The following is a 23,930-nucleotide window of genomic DNA, read 5'->3' on the forward strand; positions in this document are numbered from 1 at the left end:
CAGGTCAACCCAGAATGTAGCAACATGTGTTTGAAATGCAAATGCAGCTTTGTGATTGAGCTGCAAAGACACCTAGCAGCTTGCTGAATGCAGTCACCACCTGGGATTTGGCAAGTCCCTTCTTTCCATTGTATTTCAACTTATAAAGCTGCAATGTCACCATACTGAGTGGAGTTCTACGAAGAACTGGGCGGCACGGTGGTTCAATGGTTAGCACTGCTGCCTCACAGCGCCAGAGACCAGGTTTGATTCCAGCCTCGGGTGACTGTCTGTGTGGAGTTTGCACATTCTCCCCGTGTCTGTGTGGGTTTCCTTCGGGTGCTCCGGTTTCCTCCCACTGTTTGAGATGGGCACGTTATATGGATTGGCCATGCTAAATTGCCCATAGTGTCCGGGGATGTGCAGGCTAGGTGAGTTAGTCATGGGAAATGTAGGATTATAGGAATAGGGTTGTGGGGCTAGGGCTGGGTGGAATGTTCTTCAGTGGGTTTGTGTAGACTTGATGGACTGAATGGCCTCAATCTTTACTGTGGGGAATCAATGAACTGCATACCCTCCTAAAAGTACCATTCCTAAAAGCCTGCTTCTTAGTTGTCCAATCTGGATATTATAAAGTTATTTGCTTTTCTGTCATTTTTCAAAGAAATGACACTTGCTGGGTGAACTTTGTGTGGGTTTAGTTTACTGGCCAAAAGAAACTTTACATTTGTGGTCACCTCCTGCACTTCTCCCCTCATCAACTGAATAGTGTCCACAGATTCAAAGCCTTTCCAACCATTAACAAGATCCCTGCAAGGTCAGAAATCACACGACACCGGGCTATGGTCCAACAGGTTTATACGAAAACGCAAGCTTGCGTAGCACTACTCCTTCTTCAAGCTCTGGTTACTAACAGCTGAAGGAGGACTGAGGCTATGAAAGCTTGTGTTTTCAAATAAACCTGTTGGACTGTAACCTGATGTCAGGCGATTTCCGACCTTGTCCACCCAGTATCCTCCACATCAAAGATCCCTGCAGGTATTTTCACTTAACCACATAAATGTTCGAGAAACGCATTGTCAGAGCATTAATTGTGATGAAGCCCTTTGTTTATTTAACGAGATATTTACAGCAGCTATGGTAACATGTTGGTGGAAGAGTGAGAATTTTTTTTTGTCAGGAGGAATATAACAAACTGCTACATTTATATAACACCCTTGCTGTAGTTAAAAACATCCCCTGGTGAGAAGTGCAATTCGACACAAAACTAAAGAAGGATCAATTAGGACAAATGGTCAAAGGTTTGGTCAGAAAGGAACGGATTGAAGAAGGAGAGGGAGGGCTGGACAGGCAGAGAGATTTAGAGACAGATTATTCAGTAAAATAACTGAAGACACAGTCTTCAAGTGCTGAAAACAGGGATACACAAGAGGCTAAAGTTGATGGCATGCACAAATCCTGGGGTTGCAGGATGTGGTCGAGATAAAGGTTAAGTCATAAAATGATTTGAACACAAGGAGCAGGACGAGTACAGATGTGATCTTCTGCAGATTCCAAAAATTGAAAACTATTTTCATGCCAGTGTCATATTGTGACTGTTCTGACTGAATGCTAAGAGGAAGCCAGGCTTGTCGAACTGATAGCATTGTGCACATAATTAACAGTTGCGCTTGGAAAAGCTTCATCAGTCAATTAGCACAGTAGTTCCACCCCTCTGTTCTAAATCCAGGCCAATTCTTTCCGGAATGAGACTAGATTCATGCCCTGATTCTTCTGAGGAAGGGTCACTTGACCTGAAATGATCTCTGATTTTTCTCCTCAGATGCTGCCAGACCTGCTGAGCTTTTTCAGCAATTTCTATTTTTGTACCAATTTCTGTTTTTATCCAGGAATTTCTTAACTGATCAATGTCAGCCGTATTAATAAGAGGAAGCGCCAAGGAGTGCCTAAGGACGTCATCACAAAAGGATAGGGACCAGGCCTATGTGAACACCCTGAGCCGATGGGATGTTTCTCCTGAAATCTTTTTCTCATTCCTGCATTACACTTGCTCTCATTTTATGGTAGTTTGACTGGCTACAGAGTGTAACCGGTGCAAGAGAGCAAATATTGGCATCGAAAATTAATTAGGAAAAGTTGCCGCCTTTCTAGCAGTGTGAAATGGATGTATTGGGAAACATTTTGTACACTTTTATCAGCACCTCAGTGACTTTCTAAAAAGCACAGCATGATTCCACATTGGAGGAGATTTGGTCCATTGTGCCGGTGCTGATTCTCTAAAAGAGTTCACTAAGTAATTCCAAACACCTGTCTTTTCCTCATGGCCCTTGCAATGGTTTCTTCTTCAGCTATATCCCCAATTGCCTTTCGAAAGTTACTTTTGAATCGGTATCAGCTGTTCTTTCAGGAAAAGTATTCAAGATCGCAACAGGCTGCTGCACAAAAATTCTCCTCATCTCCCCTTTGGTTCTGTTACCAATCATTTTATATCTGTGTTGCCACTTGGCTATGTGTGCAGTTTCCCGTTATTTATCAAAATCTTGAACATTTCTGCTAAATCTGATCCTAACTTTCTTTATTCGAGGAGAACAGCGCAGTCTAGTCTCTCTGCATGTTCCTCATCTGTGGTACCATTTGAGTAAATCTGTTCAATGTCATCTTCAGCACCTTTAACATCTTTCCTAAAGTGCAAGACTGACAATTTTAGCCCAGAGTCAACTGAACATTTAAGATTGAAGGCTGAGGGTAACTTTGAGTACCTGGAAGACTGTTACAATAGCCCAGAGAAGCGAGTCAAAATTCTTTCGGTCGGGAAGAGTGTCTCCTCCTTTCTCTGAGGCAAACTTGCAGCCAAAAAGATGCATTCCCAGAATACTGTAAGGAAAAACAGAATAATATATTCACTGGTAGTAAAACACAATGGCACACAGTTACAGAATTTTTGGCAATGGTGGCGACATCAAAGGACAAACCTTTATTCTCTTATCCCAGAGCCATGCTAAATTCCCCTTTCTTTATGTAGTTTCATCCATAGAATCCCCACGGAGTCGAAGAAGGCCATTCAGCCCACCAAGTCTACACTGACCCTCTGAAGAACATCGCACCCAGAGCCACCCTCCTACTCTATCCCTATAACCCCACATTTTCCAGGGCTAACCCACCAGCCTGCACATCCCTGGGCACTATGGGGCAACTTAGCATGGCCAGTCCACCCTAACCTGCACATCTTTGGGCTGTGGGAGGAAACCAGAGCACCCAGACAAAACCCACATAGGCAGTCACCAAAGGCTGGAATCAAACCCAGGTGCCTGGTGCTTTGAGGCAGCAATGCTAACCATTTTACCGCTTTGCATTAATGCTGTTGTGCATTTCGCCTTGTCAGTTATCTGATCCATCTTGTAATCAGTTACCGGAAGCAACCACAGAATAGAATGAATCAGTTCTTACCACATTGCACAGCTCATGTGTGAAACTAAGAAAAGTGACATTATTAGATGGGCGATCTGGTTGGATCATCCATTTACGCTGCATGTGCCTGAAGTGAGTGGCTCCACTGAGCCCAAGGCGTTGAAGAGGAAATTTTTATAGCACATACATTTCCATGTCAAATGTGAATTCAAGTCCCATCCCAGAGATCTGAACATTAAAGTCAGGGTTGACACACAAGTGCAGTGCTGAGCGACGCAGACACTGCACTTGTTGCTGTGTTTTGGCTGGGATATTAAATCAAGGTCTCATTTACTCTTTTGGGTGTAAATGACCTGATGATACTTACATCGACGAAGAGCAAGAAAACTCCCCATAGTGTCCTGACTAATATTTATCATCCTGTCAGCATCACTAAAACTGCTTAACTGGCAGTTGCTTTGTTTTCTACATTAAAGTAACTTTCATTTCAAAACCTATTGAATTGGCTGCTGGATGCTTTGGAAACACCCTTGATGTTGTGAAAGTTGCCATACTGTTACAAATATTTCCTTCCTCCCATTATATTAAAGAGATTCTCTCTGTCCTACTTTTATTCCAAATCTGCTTTTCTTTCACCTTAAACATTTCTTGGGTTTATCCTATCCCTAGGGAAAGTCTATGCTAACCTTCAACAACTGCTATACAGAGCCATTAACTGTGATAATGGGAACTGCAGATGCTGGAGAATCCAAGATAACAAAGTGTGGAGCTGGATGAACGCAGCAGGCCAAGCAGCATCTTAGGAGCACAAAAGCTGACATTTTGGACCCAGGCCCTTCATCAGAGAGGGGGATGGGGAGACGGAACTGGAATAAATAGAGAGAGAGGGGGAGGCGGATCGAAGATGGAGAGAAAAGAAGATAGGTGGAGAGGAGAGTATAGGTGAGGAGGTAGGGAGGGGATAGGTCAGTCCAGGGAAGACGGACTGGTCAAGGAGACCTTGACCTGCCCGTCTTCCCTGGACTAACCTATTCCCTCCCTACTTCTTCACCTATACTCTCCTCTCTACCCTCCTTGACCTGTCTGTCTTCCCTGGACTGACCTATCCCCTCCCTAACTCCCCACCTATACTCTCCTCTCCACCTATCTTCTTTTCTCTCCATCTTCAGTCCGCCTCCCCCTCTCTCCCTATTTATTCCAGTTCCCTCTCCCTAACTCCGTCTCTGATGAAGGGTCTAGGCCCAGAGCCATTAACTCCCTGGTTTGCCTTGTATCCTGTCCTACAATGTCTAAAGCAAAGATTGATAGTGGTTTGTTAAAATATATTGAACAAAATGGCTATGTGGAGTTAAGATGCAGATCTAAGTGAATGGTGGCTTAGTTTTGAAGAGTGACATCCTACTCCTGCAAGTATGTTCTTAAAACCAGTACTGTGCTCTGTGGTGCTTAACTCTGTCTTTATTTCCTCAATGTAAGCAAAATGCATCCTGATCTATTTGCATCTTAATTATTGGGGTGATTTTAACTCTGTCGATGAAAGAGTTTCGTGGAGTTAAAAGTTTGTTTACTGTGAATCTTATTCCAAACCTTTTGACTGCATTTGATATGAAGCTTAGCGTGCACTTACAAAACAGAAATAAGTAATCAGGGTGGAGGTCTAATGTATTTGTTTCAAGCTATGAGCTTCTGATTGAGTGAAAATTCTCTATACCAAGAATCCTTGAAATGTTTAGTGGCATATTTGCCAACTCCTTTCATTTTTGTATCTATTTTCCTATTGCTTTGACCTTTCACAATTGCCAAATGGTGAATGGCTTTGGTATAAAGCATCATCTGGGTGGAACACAGAGAAGAACAGGAGGCAGGGAGGATTGCATGTTGCGAGGGGAACCTGCATAATTTCCCACCCATTGATCGAAATGGCAGGCTGTGACTATACTCTTCCCCATTTACCTCTCTGCCCTGCTCCATTCGATGAGGTTTTCCAGTGTACTCAAAGGCTCTGGAGTTTTGCTTGAGAAAACATTGCCTCGCACTCACCTGAAGATGAAGATGAAAAGCATCAGCAGCATGCAGAAGGTGGCAACGTTGTCCATTGTCTTCATCAGGACCACCAGCTGGCGTTGCAAGGCTGGCATGAACCGTACCAACTTCAGTACTCGCATCAGGCGGAAGGTCCGCAGCACTGACAGGCCCCCACCTTGCTGTCCTACAATCTCCCATACACTGGGAGGAGCAGAGAAAGGCAGATCAAATTAAACGAGGGGCGTAACATTAGTTTGAGAACTTGTAATCAATTACCATTCAACACTTGAACCTGGTAACGGGCAGACATTTTAACGAGTGCAAATGCAGAAACTGGGGCTCTAGTTAATTCAGAAAGTTGGACTCTCAAATGTGATGTACAGAACTGGCAGAGAATCAATTCCTTGCAGTTAAGTGTTTCTTCAGATTAAGGTGAAGGGCCCCATCAATATATAGAGGGGACACTGCTCAGTAATGTGCAGCATTGTTGATGTCTGTGTGCAAGAGCCAAAGGGCTTTTCACTGGGGTCCCCGTGCTGGGGGTCAGCTGCACACACGTCCTGACTTGTCCTTCACCTGTTTAACAAGGACCACTCTCATTGTTTAAAGGGGGGTTTAAAGTCTGCCATTCAAAACATGGGCTTTGTCACAAGAAACTTGTTAGTGGCTTCCCATGTCCACCATTCCTTGATTGAAAGGTGTCCTGCTGGCTTTCGGGCGCTGAGACGGTCAGTAGGTCATCACGGATTGGGTGAATGACAGGCAGCACTAATGGTTTCAACCAGCTTGTGGGTTTTCATCAGTTGCCAGAGGCGTGGGACGTTGCTGTTTGCAAGCGTGGGAAGCCAGGTGAGAGCTGTTGAGTGGAGAGACTCAGTTATGCTGCGTGCATGGTGAACTTCATGAGATGGGTGCCCAGGATCATCAGCTCAAACTCCATCCCGAAGTGTGAAATGCAGAAAAAAAATCATTGCCATTCCAAAACCTGGAAAGGATCTCATCCTGGCAAACAGTTACTGAGCAATTTCCATCTGCTTTATGTCTTTTTGTGCAATAGGTATCCCCTGAAGTAGAGAGCATCCTGTAAGTTGACCATACTGGTTTCTATAAAGTATGCGAGACAGGGAATGAGTAAGCCAAGAAAAAGAGAGGAAATGAAAGATTCAGGAAAGGGAGAGCTGGGGGTTTAGGGTTTGATTTTGTACAAGAATGTAAAATGGACAATTGTCAGCCTAGTTTATATTTTTGCTGATATTTACTTTCTAATGCTCGTCTTTTCAAAGATCTCCATGGTGATACTTTACTGTTTGATGCCTTCAGGACCAGATTCTGCATCTCCTTGACAATTTACCTGATGACGACAATGATGCCATCGAAAATGTTGTAAGGATTCTTGATGTAGCCAAATGGCCCATACACCAGGATCTTCAGAAGCATTTCCAGTGCAAACAGGCTGGTGAAGACAATATTGCTGATCTCCAGGGCATTCGTGAGTTCTTCTGGCTGAAAAAGAAAATGAAAAATACATGAGAATGAAAACAGGATAAATGTTTGTGCCTATCCCAGCTTCAAGGCTCTGCCTCATTTTTGTTTGGGAGCTGTTTTCTTTTTGCAAGTGAAGGATGTGAGTACAGCATTTGTTTCAAGTGCTGTCCTCCAATGAATAGTGGTTACATGTAGAATAAAGCCCTCTCTAATCTGCCTCAACAACATGTTTTAACATTCCAACAGCACATTACATTAGCACAGATTCTTCAAATCCCGATGTTCTTCCTGAAGACCAGTGACACAGTGCCCAACAATACCCCTGCTCAGTAGAAAATACCCTAGCCAAAAGATTCATCCCAGCTAAGACCTTTGGAACCAACAGCGAGAGACACTTAAATCTCACATTAAACTGGTCTCATCTGGAAGAAGCAAAGGTGATGTGAGAAAAAATCTTTCCGTTCATTGAACATTCAGGAATGCACTGCCTGGAAATGTAGTAGAGGCAGGTTCAATTGAAGCATTCAAGAGGGAGTTGGGTAGTTGTCTGGATAACAATAATGTGCAAGAGTTTGGGGTAAAAGCAGAAGATTGGCAGTGGGTAATGATGCTCATTTAACAAGCCAGTGCAGGCATAATAGGTGAATGCCATTCGAAATTAAAATCCATTTACTCTTATATTATCTTTCTCTCTGCTATCATTTGCCTTGACCACAAACTGTAGTTAGGTATTTGAGTTGTTAGGGGAATGAGTTGGTGCTAAGCATGTACTGAATCGAAGATTCATTACCAATGTGTGAAGCAAGGGTGTCGAAAAGATTTACAGATGTTACCGGGATTGAAGGGCTTGAGCTAAATGGAGGCTGAGCAGGCTGGGATTCTTTCCCTGAAGTGTAGGAGGCTGAGGGGTGACCTTACAGAGATTTATAAAATTGTGAGGGGCATGGATAGGGTGAATAGCCAAGGTCTTTTTGCACAGGGTAATGAAGTCCAAAACAAGAGGTTTAAGGTGAGAGGGAAAAGATTTAAAAGGGATCTAAGGGGCAACATTTTCACACATGAGGGTGGCGTGTGTGTGGAATGAGCTGCCAGAGGAAGTGGTGGAGGCTGGTACAATTACAACATTTAAAGGGCATCTGGGTGGGTACATGAATAGGAAGAGTTTAGAGGGATTTGGGCCAAATGCAGGCAAAAGGGGCTAGTTCAGTTCAGGAAACTTGGTCAGAATGGATGAGTTGGACCAAAGAGTTTGTTTCCATGCTGTGTGACTCAAAGACTCTAAAAGAATGTTCTGATTCTGTCTTGTTGGTGTTTCTCCACCTCTCCCCTATCACGCTGTGTAGAAGGCAGGTAAACACAATGGGGTTGATTATTAGCAATGGGAACACAAATTGACTTTCCCTTCTTCTAAAGCCAGGCAAACCAACTGAACATTCCTATCTCAGTCTTGTCTGAAATTTTCTTCCTCTGCTTTGGTGAGTGAGTGAATCTAGAATCTCTCAGAAAGTATAAATACCCATTGATGGTCAGCCTGTCTCTTAAGCTTGAAGATCATTTAATAACATGCACTTGCAGAGTTCAGAAAGGGTCACGGAGATGAATGGCATTGGAATGGGCTGTTTGTCTTCTCACATCCGTGACAGTCAAAACAGCCACCTAACTGTTCCAATGCCATTTTCAAGCACTTGGCTCATAGTTCTTGTACACCTTGGCATCTCAAGTGAACCATCGGACTTATGAAGGTGTTTGCCTCTCCCACCCTTACAAGCAGTGAGTTCCAGATTCTCCACCACCCTCTTGGTAAAAAAGAGTTTTGTTTCACATCTCCTCTAAACCTTCTACCCTTTATCTTAAATCTATGTCCTCCGATAATAGAGCCCTATCTAAAACCCCTCGTAATTTTGTAAATCTCAATCATGTCCCCTCCTAGTCTCCCCTGCTCTAAGAACACCAACCCTATCCAATCTCTCTTTATAACTGAAAGTCTCCAGCCCAGCCAACAACCTGGTAAATCTCCTCTGCACACTCACCAATGAAATCACATCCTTCCTATAATGTGGATTCCAGAACTGCACATAATTCTCCAGCTATGGCCGAATCAACGTTTTATATAACTCCATCATAACCTCCCTGCTCTTAAACTCTATAGAGCAAGTATACCATACGTCTTAACCACTACATCCACCTGTCCTGATACCTGATTAGACTAGTGTACTTGCACACCAAGGTCCCCCTGATACTGAGAAACATACTTATGGTGAATTGGTAATCTGTTTTATATCATGCATAACATTCTTTTCCATTAGCTTCAAATGAAAATTGTGTACAGTATTAAAAAAGGCTGGCTATCTCATTATCATCCTTTCTAGTGTTGCTAAAGTAGAACAATTTCACCCTCACCATCTTCTAAGTCTCTAGCTCCTCAAGGAGAAAATGCGAAGTGTAATTAAAAGGTTAAAAAGAATACATCAAATATTAATAAATGAACGAGTCAGAAAGAAATGATAGAAAGAACACTGAAATTAGTATATTGTAGTTGTCACTTTAATTATCCTGGCAAAGTTTGGATCTAAGTCCAAAGCTGAAAACATCAACTGATGTTGCATCAGCTCAGATGCCTCAAACTCTCAGTTCCTTTTTCAAACAAGGTCAGAAGTCACACAACACCAGGATATAGTCCAACAGATTTATTTGAAAACACAAGCTTTCGGAGCACAGCCCCTTCGTCAAGTGAAGTAGTGAAGTGAGCGAGAAGCACATGGAACACAAAATGTATAAGTAGAAGACCAAAGGCTTGCACAACCGATGAGGATGCATTAAACAAACCTAAGGTGCTGTTAAATCTTTAATCAGCTAGAAAGTTTTAATTGATTAATATGGATATGTAACATTTTCAGCCTCCCAGATGGAACTGAGATTTAGTTTTGAAATATTGCATTACTGCCTGCTGGTGCTATTAATGCTGGATTCATTAAAACACAGAAAACATTTGAAAACTCCTCCACAGGACTCTGCAGCAGGCTGAAAGCACATGTCTAAGCATATAAGGCATGAACCTCATGAATGTTTTGTTAAGTGCTGTGCTGCTCATTAAATCTGTTTTGCAAAAGAGAGTTACAAACAGCCTTAATGAAGAACTTTAATCAATAAATAAAGGTTTACCTCACTTGGATTACTTCTGTGTGTTCTCTGATTCAAAGAGTCACGCGACTACTAATTATTGAGAGTCTGATACTTCTTTCAAAGTAAGTTTACGCAACATTCATTGCAGAAATATACAACCGGCCTCTTACATGATGAGCGCTGGTTAACAAAGTAGCAACACATGGGTCCTTTTAAAATCAGAGAACATCTTGCTGACAGCCTATAGACTCAGGCTTCAGTTCCATGTGATCTGATCTCACTATGGTGTAACTTCTTACAGCACATGTTCAGTAGATAGCTTTAGACTAAAAGCATAATCAGAGATTTGAAGACCAAATCAACAAGAATGAATTGCAAAGTTGAATTAATATTTTTGTTTGCTCGTCAATTACTTTCAGGAGTTGGAAGTAAATTAGGGTGCTTTATCTATCCCAGCGTGCATCTATAATTGTTGCTCTTCGCGAAAACAACATAAAAAGATGGACAAAAACAGAAGTTGCTGGAAGCTCAGCAGGTCTGGCAGCATTTGCGAAGAAAAAATCCGAGTTACCGTTGCGGGTCAGAATTGAGGAAAGGTCATTGGATCCAAAACATTAGTTCTGATTTTCTCTTCACAGACGCTGCCAGACCTGCTGAGCTTTTCCAGCATCTTCTGTTTTTGTTCCTGATTTACAACATCCACAATTCTTTCGGTCTTTTATCAAAACATGAAATTTAGTTAGTCGTTACATGTGTAGGAAGATGAAGTCTACACTTTTGTGAGTCAACATTAACAGGTTTTTATTAGACATAAGAATGTACAAGGCATGGTCAGCGACGACATCTTGCTGACAGCCTATAGACTCAGGCTTCAGTTCCATGTGATCTGATCTCACTATGGTGTAACTTCTTACAGCACATGTTCAGTAGATAGCTTTAGACTAAAAGCATAATTAACCCTTTACTGCATATTGTGCTTGTCCAATCTTTCTTTCCAAACATTCATTTTGATTTTAAATGTTCTCAATTGTATCTACTTTATAAATTGGCAGACAGCTTGAAATATTTGAGCAACAAAATTTATTTGATCACTTTATTTTAAAATTTGCTGAAAATTATGGCCTTTTCTACAAATTTGACTGAATTTGAACATTTTGCAGACAGGCCTCTTCAATATTATATATTTTAAATGGCATATTTAAATACTGTATGCACTTCAATGAAGTCCTAATTTGACTTTCTTTACTCTGTGACCGCTCTGCAGTCTAAACTGTACTGCAGTGGCACAGTGGGGAAAGCTGCGTTATTGGAGGTGCCATCTTCTGGTGAGAACCTTGATACTTTTAGGTGGTTGCAAATAGATTGCCCGGCATTATTTGAATGTGTACATTAATATGTATCCCTGAAATAATGTCACGTGATTATTGTTAGGTAGATGCACTAGGGCTTGCAGACATGGTGGTTGGCATCCTTGTGCATATGGAAGCTTAGCTGCTGATCTCTTTAGCATGTCCTGTTTCATTCAGCAGCAGTTATTAGGTGATACACCACATTGAAGAACCCACCCTGAATTCAAGTTAACTGGGCCTTGACGTCTGGCATTTGTGTCAGGTTTGCTAACATGGCCTTTCTACAGATGGGAATGATTTATTTGGCAGTGGGATCAGGGCACCTCTCTTTGAGTGTTTACGTACGAGTCGGCTGATACCTTTCTGCGGGGCTTGTCGTTCTTTAGAAGCATAAGCAGACAGAGAGCAGGTATCGCGGCGTTAACAATGAGTCATGGCAGAGCGACGACAAGTTAGCAATATCATATCCAACGCCACTGTGGCCATTTCTATCCTAATTTGTTGAGAATGGGGCAGGGTGGATTAGGGAGCAGTAATAATGCTAATTTACACCCTACCTGATTTCATCTCCACTGGAGTGACAAGACTGCAACATTGATCAGGTATAAACCCAGCATTCCGAGCATGTTACAGTAAAAAGGTGGTCAATGTTTCATATAACTGAGAAAAGTCACCAACTAATAAAAAGGCCAGCAAAATTGAGGTGGCACAACGGCTCAGTGGTTGGCACTGATGCCTCACAGCACCGGATTCGATTCCACCCTCGGACAACTGTCTGTGTAGAGTTTCCACATTCTCCCTGTGTCTGTATGGGTTTCCTCTGGGTGATCTGGTTTCCTCCCATAGTCCAAGGGTGTGCAGGTTAGGTGGATTGGCCATGGGAAATTCCAGTTTACGGGGTTAGGATAGTGGGGTAGGTCTGGGTGGGATGCTCTTTGGAGGATCGGTGAGACTCGATGGGCTGAATGGCCCGCTCACATACTATGGTTGTTAACAAAAATCAGACTAAGCGTGTTTACAACCAATTTTATTCAGATTCTTGAAATCCGCTTTGTTTTATCCATGACATGAGGTTCTTGGATCTCAACCTTTCTCATCTGCCTACTCCCTAAAAATATTCTGGCTGGATTGGTCCAATTTTTTACCCTTCCATTGGGAAAACTAAATTAGAGGATCAAGGCTGGCCAATTCTTTGAATGTACAGCAACTTTAGGATCAATGTGATGGACTTTGATGAAGAAAGTGCATTGGGGCTACAGATCTACAGAACCTTATTAAATGATCAAGCTGAGTTGATACCTGGCGATACTGATACACAGTAGTAAACCGCTGACATAGTTATAGACCAATTGCTGTTGTTAAGAAAGTTGGGCCTCAAAAGAGTATTGCTAAGGCACTGATGTTGTGATAGGCCGCTTGATATCGCTAATTTCATCAACACATCAATACTTTTCGTTATCACAGACCATATCCTCAGTTATTAATCAAGTGCTTTGAGTGAGCAGCGGTTTGCATTTATATAGCACCTTAACTTAGTAAAATATCTCAAGGTGCTTGCAACAATGTAATTGTGCAAAATTTGAGATTGAGCCAAGTTGGTGGCATTTAGGCATGATGTGAGGGCAGGTTAATAGGACCAATTGTACAAATTTTTCTTTCAACAGTTCCTTTAAATGGCAGATCGTTGTAATCCAAAGACAAGTTTTCTTATTTGTACTTATTGAACAATTCACTGACTGGTGAAACAAACTCAGCTGTTCGAAGGTTCCTTTAGCTGATAGACAGTCATGTTTTGGTAGAGTCTTTTCTGGTTTAAGATAGACAAAAGAGCAAATTTGCATAAGTTTGCTTTGCACCAACGAGTTTGGACGTTAAACCTGTAAATGGCGCAATCTGTGTATTGTTATATTCAGTGTGAGCGTACCACAGTACATCTTCATGACCGAGTATGAACAGGTCTTGCCAGTCTTATTGTTTCTTAAGATTTATTTCATCAATGCCACTTAACTGCCAAACATAAATGGGCACTGACAACAAGCCAGGTTTGCAGGAGTCATCACACACTATTCAGTTCCACCTCCTTGAAATCTCTTGAATGTTTTGGGCCTATGTTTTACATTATAGACATATAACTAAAATTAAACAAGGTAATTATGGTGTGCTCAAACAAACAACACATCTAAGATCATCTCAGCTGCTCATTTATCAGCAACTCTCCAATCTGCGAACCCTGGGTGTAATACATTTGATATGTGAACCCACTACCTCTCACTTGATGAAGAACACTCACCTTCAGTCTAGCTTTGGGCGGTCAAGGCGTTTAGGTCAAATCGATACTCATCACTTGGTTTCTGTTTGCGAATGTGGAAGGTGTGCCCCTTTCCCATTGCGACACAATCTATTGCCCTCTCACTGCTCGTCCAGGGGAATAGACAGACCACCCACGTCTGCACACTATAACTGTTGGAGCTCAACCAGCTACCAGCAAGATACATATCTACTCGTTGTCCTGCCAGTGTCACCCCATCTCAAGGTCTCGAGGTCAGACATAGGACAGCCTTTTGATATCCACTTGCGAGCCAGGCTGATCAATCAACAATAAGCAACACAGCACAGACACTTTTCAGATTAGCACATCCACCATCGAGACTGAATTGCACCTGAACTTAATGTCATCTCAGTCAGGAATATAACAACAGACTGGCTATAGTTCAACAAAAGGCCATTTGGCTCACTGTGTCTTTACCAACATATTGAAAGAACAATTTATCCAAAGGCACTCCCACTCTTTTCCCTTGTAACCCTGTACATCTCCGGCCGGGAAAACTGGCCATTGCTGGTAGCGAAGCTGTTACATTGGGAAATGGAAGGTATGTGTGGGGCTCGTGCAGGGCTGAGCAGGCCGACACACCAGTGAGAATGGTGATGGGAATGGCTGGAGGTGGGTGCAGGTTACAGCTGCGCAGGTGCTGTGCAATAGCACTGTTGATGTCACCTTCCATCACTTTACTGATGATCGAGAGCAGACTGATGGGGCAGTAATTGACTGGATTGGTTTGTCTGGCTTGATTAGCCCATACTTGGGCAATTTTCCACATTGCGGGTAGATACTAGTGTTGTAAGATTAGATTAGATTAGATTAGATTCCCTACAGTGTGGAAACTGGCCCTTCTGCCCAACAAGTCCACACCGCCCCTTGAAGCATCCCACCCAGACCCATTCTCCTGTAACCCACACACCCCTGAACACTATGGGCAATTTAGCATGGCCAATACATCTAACCTGCACATCTTTGGACTGTGGGAGGAAACCGGAGCACCGGAGGAAAGCCACGCAGACATGGGGAGAATGCGCAAACTCCACACAGACAGTCGCCCTAGGCGGGAATCGAACCCGGGTCCCTAGCGCTGTGAGGCTGCAGTGCTAACCACTGAGCCACCATGCCGCTCAACTGTACTTGAACAGCTTGGCTGGGGGCGCGGCAAGTTCTGGAGCACGAGTCTTCAGTACTATTGCTGGAATGTCATCAGGGCCCGTAGCCTTTGCAGTATCGAGTGTCTCCAACTGTTTCTTGATACGACGTGGAGTCAATCAAATTGGCTGAAGACTGGTACCTGTGTTGCTGGGGACTACTGGAGGAGGCCGAGATGGGTCATCCACTTAGCACTTCTGGCTGAAGATTGCTGCGAATGCTTCAGCCTTATCATTTGCACAGATGTGCTGGTCTCCCTTATCATTGAGGGTGGGGATATTTGTTGAGTCTCCTCCTCCAGCGAGGTGCTTAATTGTCCACCATCATTCACAACTGGATGCGGCTGGACGGCTGAGCTGAGATCTGATCACTGGTTGTGGGATTGCTTAGTTCTGTCTAAACTTGCTGCTTATGGCACACAAGTAGTCCTGTTTGGTAGCTTCACCAGGTTTACGCCTGGATTTTTGGTGTGCCGCTCCTGGAATGCCCTCCTGCACTCTCCATTCAACCAGGGTTGATCCCCTGGCTTGATGGTAATGGTTGAGTTGGGAATATGCTGGGCCATGAGGTTACGGATTGTGCTCGAGTACAATGCTGCTGCAATTGATGGCCCACAGCGCCTGATGGATGCCCAGATGTGAGGTCTGTTCAATGTTTATCCCATTTAACAGGAAGAATGTTCCAAATACAGAGAAAGTGCTATTTTCCCCGGGGTTGGGGGAGGGAGCTGGAGCAATACAACCAAATATTCACTTAAATAACTGCTGGAAAAATGAACTGAAATTGGGCTAATCACCAAGTTGTGCATATTTATCACTGCTTCATACACCTATTCCAAAACCCAGAATTGATAACGGCCATGTGGAAAAAATTGAGACACTCAATGTGAATGTTAGGAAGAGAGAGGTGAGCTTAGTACTAGTATGGAAATGGTCTCATATCCTTAGAGTAAAGTGCTGAGATAAGCTGATTTAGGATTATTCCTCACAATGATTTTCGGGCTTTGGAATTGTGTGGAAGGCTGCTGACAAGCTGCTTCCAGAATTAGCACAACACTAGAAACTGAGGAACTTAATTACAAGCTGTGGCTTCTATGACAGTCAAAGGGAAGTCAATTACAAGGTGCCAAACTCCACATCATGGAGTGATAGAAAAGTAACATTCTTCCTCACTCCACAACAGGTAGGATTAACTATCGTCAAACAATTTTAGAGCAAAGACTCTTAAAAGACAATGGAGTGTTTGAACAGACTTGTGAAACAGGCAAAATGCTAACATTGCTGCGGACAGAAAATAACAGCATATTACATTTATAAAGCACTTCTAACATACAGGATCTGCAGTAAGAATTACTAAAAATATCCAGTGGAGTGGTTACTCTCACTATCTTTGAAGAAGATATTTTTAATGTGGAGAGAGCAAGTGGGGAGGCACGGTGGCTCAGTGGTTAACACTGCTGCCTCACATCTCCAGGGACCAGAGTTCGATTCCACCCGGGTCGATTCGGGTGACTGTTTGTGTGGAGTCTGCACATTCTCCCTGTGTCTGCATGGGTTTCCTCTGGGTGCTCCGGTTTCCTCCCACAGTCCAAAGACGAGCAGGTTAGGTGGATTGACCATGCTAAATCACCCATAGCGTCTGGGGAAGTGCTGGCTATGTGGGTTAGCCATGGAGAATGTAGGGTTACAGGGATAAGGCAGGGATTGAGTCTGGTTGGAATGCTCTGCAACAGTTTGATGCAGATTCAGTAGGCTGAATGGCCTGCTTCCACACTGTAGGAACTGTAGGAATTCTATGAGTGAAAGGGGTTTGAGTGGTGAACAGCACAGTAGCGCTGAGCAGTGTGAAGGCTTTGTCAGTGTGATTAAAATCAGAAGCTCTTTCATTTGGTGAAGGATTTTGTGCTGTGAAAGCTTGTGCCTTTGAACAAACCTGTTGGACGATAACCTGGTGTCATGTGACTTCTGACTTTGTTCACCTCATTCCAGCAGTGGCACCTCCACATCAGTGGACCCTGAGGGCACATACACACCAGGACTGGGGGAGTATAGTCATGGCAAACATCATCTTGAATAGGATAACAAAGTGTGAAGCTGGATGAACACAGCAGGCCAAGCAACATTTTAGCAGCACAAAAGCTGATGTTTCAGGCCTAGACCTTTGCATCAGAAAAAGGTTTTCTGATGAAAGGTCTGGGCCCGAAACGTCAGCTTTTGTGCTCCTGAGATGCTGCTTGGCCTGCTGTGTTCATCCAGCTCCACACTTTGTTATCTTGGATTCTCCAGCATCTTCAGCTCCCATTATCACTGATCATCTTGAATAGGAGATGACTGGTAGCCCGTTTCAAAAAAGTTTCTTTTTCATTGATGCATCATTCTGCACTGCTGCCAAGGATACCCTGCTCCAAGCTTATAGTGTGTAAAAGTCATTTAAGAGTTTTTTTTTAAACATGTGCTTAGATTTTCAGGGTATTACATTGCGGTATGCACCAGCAGTGGAGGTCAATGCAGTTACGGAATAGGGACACTGACCTCACTCTGGTATAATGGGCTGAATTCTGGACAATGCTGGAAAATTATCGGGTTCAGTTTCACAACCTGGTATGGAGACTTTGAAGTTGTCGCTCTTGATAAAGACACACCTGAGTGAGATGAAGTTAGGAATGGAAAGAGGTGGTCTTTGTGATAAATTTAATAATGGCTTTGAAGCTTGGCTGAAAATGGACCCTGAAGTTTGACTTTAATCCGAGAAATAGAGGCGAAATCAGGGTCTCAATGTGGAAATTGTTTGAATCAAGAAGGATAATATCAGATTGGAAACAGTACAGGCCCATCCATCACATGGTGGGCAAACAGCTTCATGGGACAGTGGTACTCAGTCTCAAGGCAGAGAAGTAGAGCTGGGGTGTTATCGGTCCACCGGAGGAACCCATTGAGCTGAGGTAGCCTCTCGACCTAAAGAAGAAAAAATAAATCTTGCCTTTGGATGCCATTAGTTTTGAACATCTCAATGACTTTCACTTTGAAAGAGCTCTTGAAATGTTATATGTACAAACATGGCTGCCCATTACTACACAGCAAGATCCCACAAAGAGGAACATAAGATGAATAAGAAGTCAAGCCATTCTTGATAGTGTGGTTTGGAATCTTAGAATCCATTCAGTGTGGGAGCAGGCCATTTGACCCATCAAGATCCACCTAGACTGCACATCCCTAGACATTATGGACAACTTAGCATGTAGGTATTGTGCAGTGGGTATTTTTCTGTCCAACTGAACAGTGCTTATAATGCTCGGTTTGAAAGATGGCCATTCTGACAACGTAGGCCATCCTCAGCACTCCACGGAAGGGCCACCTTGGACTATGACCTGGAGTGGGCCTAACCTCTTAACTGTAAGACCTTTCCCATGTAGATGAGGACCACAGTTGGCCGAAGATGGAAATTTGTAGTGTGTACAGGTATTACTGTGAGGGTGGGGGCTCATATTTGGTCAGACAGGAGTGAAAGAGAACGTGGAAGGTACCATTGGACTGATCATAGTCCAAAGCAATGGATTGCTCAGTTTCACTACAGTGTAATGGAGCAGGCTGCTTGTAATTCACTTAAATATGTAGCCATTAGCACATTTCCTTCTTAATGTAACCTGATGAATGTGGTTCACAATACTGTCTTTAAGAGAGGTGTCTGTGCTGTTTCTCTGGCAGAGGGGTGTTGTCACAATGGTGCTAAATGCCTTTATCAGGCAGACAGGTGGTAGACAGCCTTTTGAGTTGTCCCTGAGAGAAAATGAGACAATGAGACAAAATATCGTGAGTGGCCAGGGTCAGGGCTCACACAGGTTCAGGATGGCTTTTAATTTTAATATCAGCGTGGTGGGTAGGTTTTTGCTTCTGTGCCCAAGTGAAGACAGGTTTCCTCCTAAAAATCAAAAGGGGCAGATTGTTTCTTCCTTCTGGACTAGAGAGAGACAGCACGGGAGAATCATTACTCTTTTGCTGTCTCGTATTTTTGCCAAAAGGCAGGCTTATGTGATGCTGCCTATATTAGAACAGTAGATAGTTAGTATTTAAATAATACATTACCCTGTTAGGTGTTTCAATAGAGTAAAGTTATGTCAATCTTCTTTTTTGTTATATTTTAACTATGTTGTAAAAGTAAAGTATATTTTGATTAAAGACTAGGGGCAGATAATCGAATCACATCTTTAATACAACAATGTCGACTTGCTTTTAAATAACTTTTAAATTTAGCATCTAGTGTATTTCCTTACAATGCTTGGGAGAGGAGTAGTGTCTGGTCTGGTCGATAACAGTACCCAGCTGTTATCTGCGTGGAAGAGTTTAGCAATCAGTGCTAGATATTTCTAAACAACCAGTTCAGACATGTCAGAAGACAGATTTGGAGCATCTGGGCTCTGAACCTGGGCCTTCTGGCCTAGAGGTAGAGGCAATACCAGTGCATCATAAGGGTCCAGACAGAAAACAGAGTCTAAGCTAATGCTTTTCATTAGGGATGCCCTTAACCACACTCAATCATGAGTAAACCATGAGTAAAACTATTCAGAGTGGGGTGAGGTTCGACCATACCTAAGCCCTGCCCTGTTACAGGGTTGTATGGTTGAATGTGCTGATTAAGGTCGGGTTTCGAGCCAGTACAGATTTACCCTCTGACTCAATTATGCATAAAGTACAGCTCATTCAAGCAAATCCAATTCTAAGTCCAGTCCTTCTGAAGTTTATTTTTAATAAAACCTGCTCTCTTAAGTGCATTGCACCCAGGCTGATTTTAGTGTTTCAAAGGATTCAGAATCACAAGCAATTGGGAGAGAATAGATGGGAGCAAACCCTTTGCTGTGATGGAAAGATCAAGCTAAGGGGTCACAGGTATAGGGGAACCGACAGAAGAAGCAACGGCAATGCAAGGAAATACTTTAGCGAGCAGCGGATGGTCGGGATCTGGAATGCTCTTCCTGATGGTGTGATCGAGGGAGGTGCAGCTGAGGCTTTTAAAGGGGAATTGGACCGTTATGTGAATTGTAAAAAGTTGCAGGGTGATGTGGAAAAGGTCGGTCGTGGCATGAAGTGAATTGCTCCTTGAATGGGCCAGCACAGACAAGAGGGGTACAGTGCTAGAACCATTCTGTGACTTGGTGCTGATGGCTTACATCTGACAGCGGAGATCTGATAATGTTTCAGAGAGTAAGGTAAAGAATAAGGTCACTATAGTATAACTAAAGAGAGGTGACTGGTGGTGGTTTAACCTAAGGATCACCAGGCCTCAGGTGAGAGGAGAGTCCTTCATGATAAACTTATCCTGTGCAAGAACTGGACCCATACTGTTGGCGTCACTCTCTTTTACTGTCCAGCCAACTGAACTAACTAACCCCTTTTAGGAAAGTAGTACAGCTCATAATTTAAAAAAAAATCCAGTTCCAGGGAAATGATATATTACCAGATTAATTCAACATCAATCAAACATTAAAGAATATCATTTAGGAAAACTCAAAGAATAATAGAGAAACGTTAAGTGCAAAGCAATATTTGGCAAGCGGTACGGTGATAAATGTACAAATTCAGCGCATGACAAATACCCTGGTGTTGGAAGTCATGTTGTGTTGGTAGCATCGTAATAAAATTGCTGGATTAGTAATTCAGAGACTTAGCCTAGTATTCTAGGGACACAAGGTTGAAAACTCAATTCATAAATCTGGAATTGAAAGCTGGTTGCGTTCACGGTGACTATGATGACCATTAGTGTTTGTTGTAAATACCTACATGGTTCATTAACGTCTTTTAGGGAAGGAGGTTTGCTGTCTCTATCTGGTTTGGGCGCATTTTGACTCCATAATCACATGCGCGTCTCTTAACCATGCTTTGAAATGCCTGGCAAGCCAAACAGTTCAAGGGCAAATAGGGACGGGCAACAAATGCTGGCTTTGCCCATGACATCCGTGTCCCATGAAAGAATAAATAAAAAAAAATCATGTAGCACAGTCTTGTATTCTCTAGTGAGTTAATCTCAGTCAGAGGACTGCGAGCTACTTTGGGCAGCATTGGTTGTCAAAAATGGAAAATAAATTAGAAAGAGTAACCAGACATCATTGTTAACTGGTACGTCCAACTAGCAAGGGAGCGTTTGGAGATGCTGGCTCCCATGGTCGAGCAGTTGGCTAATACTCACTGAATAGGATGACACACACAGAATAGCCATGCCGAGAGGGACCGCAAACAGCTTTTCACAGTTCGGTATCATCAGGAGCGCACAGGAGCAGTTGGGGGAATGAGAGCTTGTGGTAATGCCGTGCAAGCGAAATTATCGTGCACGACTGAATGCATGTTGCCAATGCTTGCGCAGCATTAAGTGTTTTCACAACAACTCAGCAACACTAACAATCTGCAGATTTAGGAAGGAGACAAGTTGTGAATGCGGCAAGCTGTGACACAGATTGTGAAAGGCAGATTTAAATTTTATAATTGTATCTGAATTAGCAACAAAACTGGGCAAGGAAGTCCACTATTGACAACAGAAAGGAAAGTGGTGAGTCAGATGATGGATAGCGATTACTGACATGCAGTGTCACAGGTAAGCCAGTGATTGGGAACAATATTATTAAAGAAGTTAACAACTGCTCAACATTCATTGCTTTAGATAACAAGAAAGCTCTCGATGAAGATTGACATTCCTGTCATTTTCTGTATCCCCGCAGAAAAAGCAAAACACCAGCACAGCTCATCACTCCAGAAACCTATTGGCTAGGATATGATGCCAGGGGCTTCAATGACATTAGTCTATTCATGAATTGAGAATTCTTTGTTTCTTGATATTAGCTCCAAGGTATTTATTAATATTTGAAACCTGTATTGGAAGACCAGCTTGTCCTAATCTTCCAATTTAGTGTAAAATAATTTTCTGGATACATTTATTCCATATCATCAACTATGCCATCAATCTCTGTCAAATTAGCTCTTGGATAACCTCTCAACACTGAAAAGAATAAAAGGATTGCATTTACACAACATTTTGATGATGTCCCAAAGTACCATAGCCAATGTTTCTGTCGTAATGTAGAAAACATCTCAGCCAATTGACACAGAGAAAGAGCCAGCAAATGACAATGGGATAAAAGATCAGATTTAAATGTTGGTTGAGGGATAAAGCAAAATCATCCCAGGTTTTCCTCACTCTCCAGGAGGCCTCCACACTCTTGGAAATGTATATTGTAGATTTTTCCAAGCTCTGTATGTCTTAATGGTTAGATTTTGACGTAGTCACTAGTGTTCAGTCTCACCAGAATTTTGTACATGGATTCCACTGACTCTAACGCCACTGATTTGACTACGGAGGTCATTACTGTCAGCTACAGGTCAGTTTATTCCCAGTGACATAAAAATCAGCCCAAGATCCAAGGAAAGAGGAGGGTGATGTGGGAGCCTCGATTCACAGATTTGATAGTTTCTTATTGTGTCGCTACTTTCACTGGCTAGAATCAAAGTGACAGCTTTGGTGATAAACTGAAACATTGCAAGGTCACAGCCCACCTCAGCACAAAGTTGAGACAGACAATGCTCACAAGAAAAATGGTCAGGGCAGTGAGATACATGTTAAGGAATCTGTGATGAGACCATTCAGACTGAGTTGTGTATAAATCTGTTGATTGCATTAGCAGGGAGACAATCGTTTTGCTGGGGGATATTCTGCAAACTCTAGTGCCAGTTTCAGTTTTCCAAAGCATCAGGAAAGACATTGTGCTTTAGCCATCAGCCAATATATAACTGGTTCTGTAAGTGCATTTCAGTTTGTGCAACACATTTATAAAATCGATTCGTATTGCACAGTGTGCAATGCTATGACTTGAAAAATCAGCTGTTTTAATCACACATCAGTGCTCTGTCTAACTGAACTGAGTGAGAAGTATTGGGCTTGTGTTGGAAAGGCCCTGTTCACAGTCTGCAAAACCTAATCATGCAGAAGATGAAGAAGAAATGTTCCTTACTGAATTATACAAGAAATGGAAGAACAAATCTCATGTTCACCTGCATAGTGTGTGAATGTTACAGTTTGCACCAACTGTCTCAATAGATAGGCTCAAACAAACATAAAAGATTGATCCTCCCCTATTTAATTTCTTTTCTGCACAGGGACTTTGTTGGTAATAATAGTGTGAAGCTGGATGAACACAGCAGGCTAAGCAGCATCTCAGGAGCACAAAAGCTGACATTTCAGGCCGAGACCCTTCATCAGAGAGGGGGATGGGGAGAGGGTTCTGGAATAAATAGGGAGAGAGGGGGATTCCCACTTCCTACAGACAAAGGGGGTGGCCATGGGTACGCGCATGGGCCGAAGCTATACCAGCCTCTTTGTAGGTTACGTGGAACAGTCCCTCTTCCACACCTACACAGGCCCCAAACCCCACCTCTTCCTCCGTTACATTGATGGCTGTATTGGCGCCGACTCTTGCTCCCCAGAGGAGCTCAAACAGTTCATCCACTTCACCAACACCTTCCAACCCAACCTCAAGTTCACCTAGACCATCGCCAACACATCCCTCACCTTCCTGGACCTCTCAGTCACCATCTCAGGTAACCAGCTAGAAACTGATGTCCATTTCAAGCCCACCGACTCCCACGTCTACCTAGAATACACCTCCTCCCACACACCCTCCTGCAAAAATTCCATTCCCTATTCCCAATTCCTCTGCCTTCGCCGCATCTGCTCCCACGATGAGGCATTCCACTCCCGCACATCCCAGATGTCCAAGTTCTTCAAGGACCGCCACTTTCCCCCTGCAATGGTCGAGAACGCCCTTTACCCTGTCTCCCGCATTTCCCGCAACACATCCCTCACACCCCGCCCCCGCCACAACTGCCCAAAAAGGATCCCCCTCGTTCTCACACACCACTCCAACAACCTCCGGATACAACGCATCATCCTGCGACACTTCTGCCATCTACAATCCGACCCCACCACCAAGGGTATTTTTCCATCGCCACCCTGGTCTGCCTTCCAGAGAGACCACTCTGTCCGTGACTCCCTTGTTCGGTCCACACTCCCCTCCAACCCCACCACACCCGGCACCTTCCCCTGCAACC

The 23,930-nt window shown here is 43.2% G+C and overlaps 1 protein-coding gene across 1 annotated transcript in view; it reads right to left on the reverse strand.

Moving 5' to 3' along the window:
* cacna1g (calcium channel, voltage-dependent, T type, alpha 1G subunit) overlaps positions 1 to 23,930 on the reverse strand; it is a 465,891-nt gene that overhangs the window by 318,105 nt on the left and 123,856 nt on the right. The window contains exons 9-11 of the mRNA XM_048554900.2: positions 6,764 to 6,915; positions 5,428 to 5,613; positions 2,739 to 2,853 (exon numbers count right to left, since the gene is read on the reverse strand). Of these exons, the coding sequence (XP_048410857.1) occupies positions 2,739 to 2,853; positions 5,428 to 5,613; positions 6,764 to 6,915 (453 nt within the window). The remainder of the gene's footprint in view (positions 1 to 2,738; positions 2,854 to 5,427; positions 5,614 to 6,763; positions 6,916 to 23,930) is intronic.

The sequence above is a fragment of the Stegostoma tigrinum genome, chromosome 22 (assembly GCF_030684315.1).
Source record: "Stegostoma tigrinum isolate sSteTig4 chromosome 22, sSteTig4.hap1, whole genome shotgun sequence".
Classification (NCBI taxonomy): Eukaryota; Metazoa; Chordata; class Chondrichthyes; order Orectolobiformes; family Stegostomatidae; genus Stegostoma; species Stegostoma tigrinum.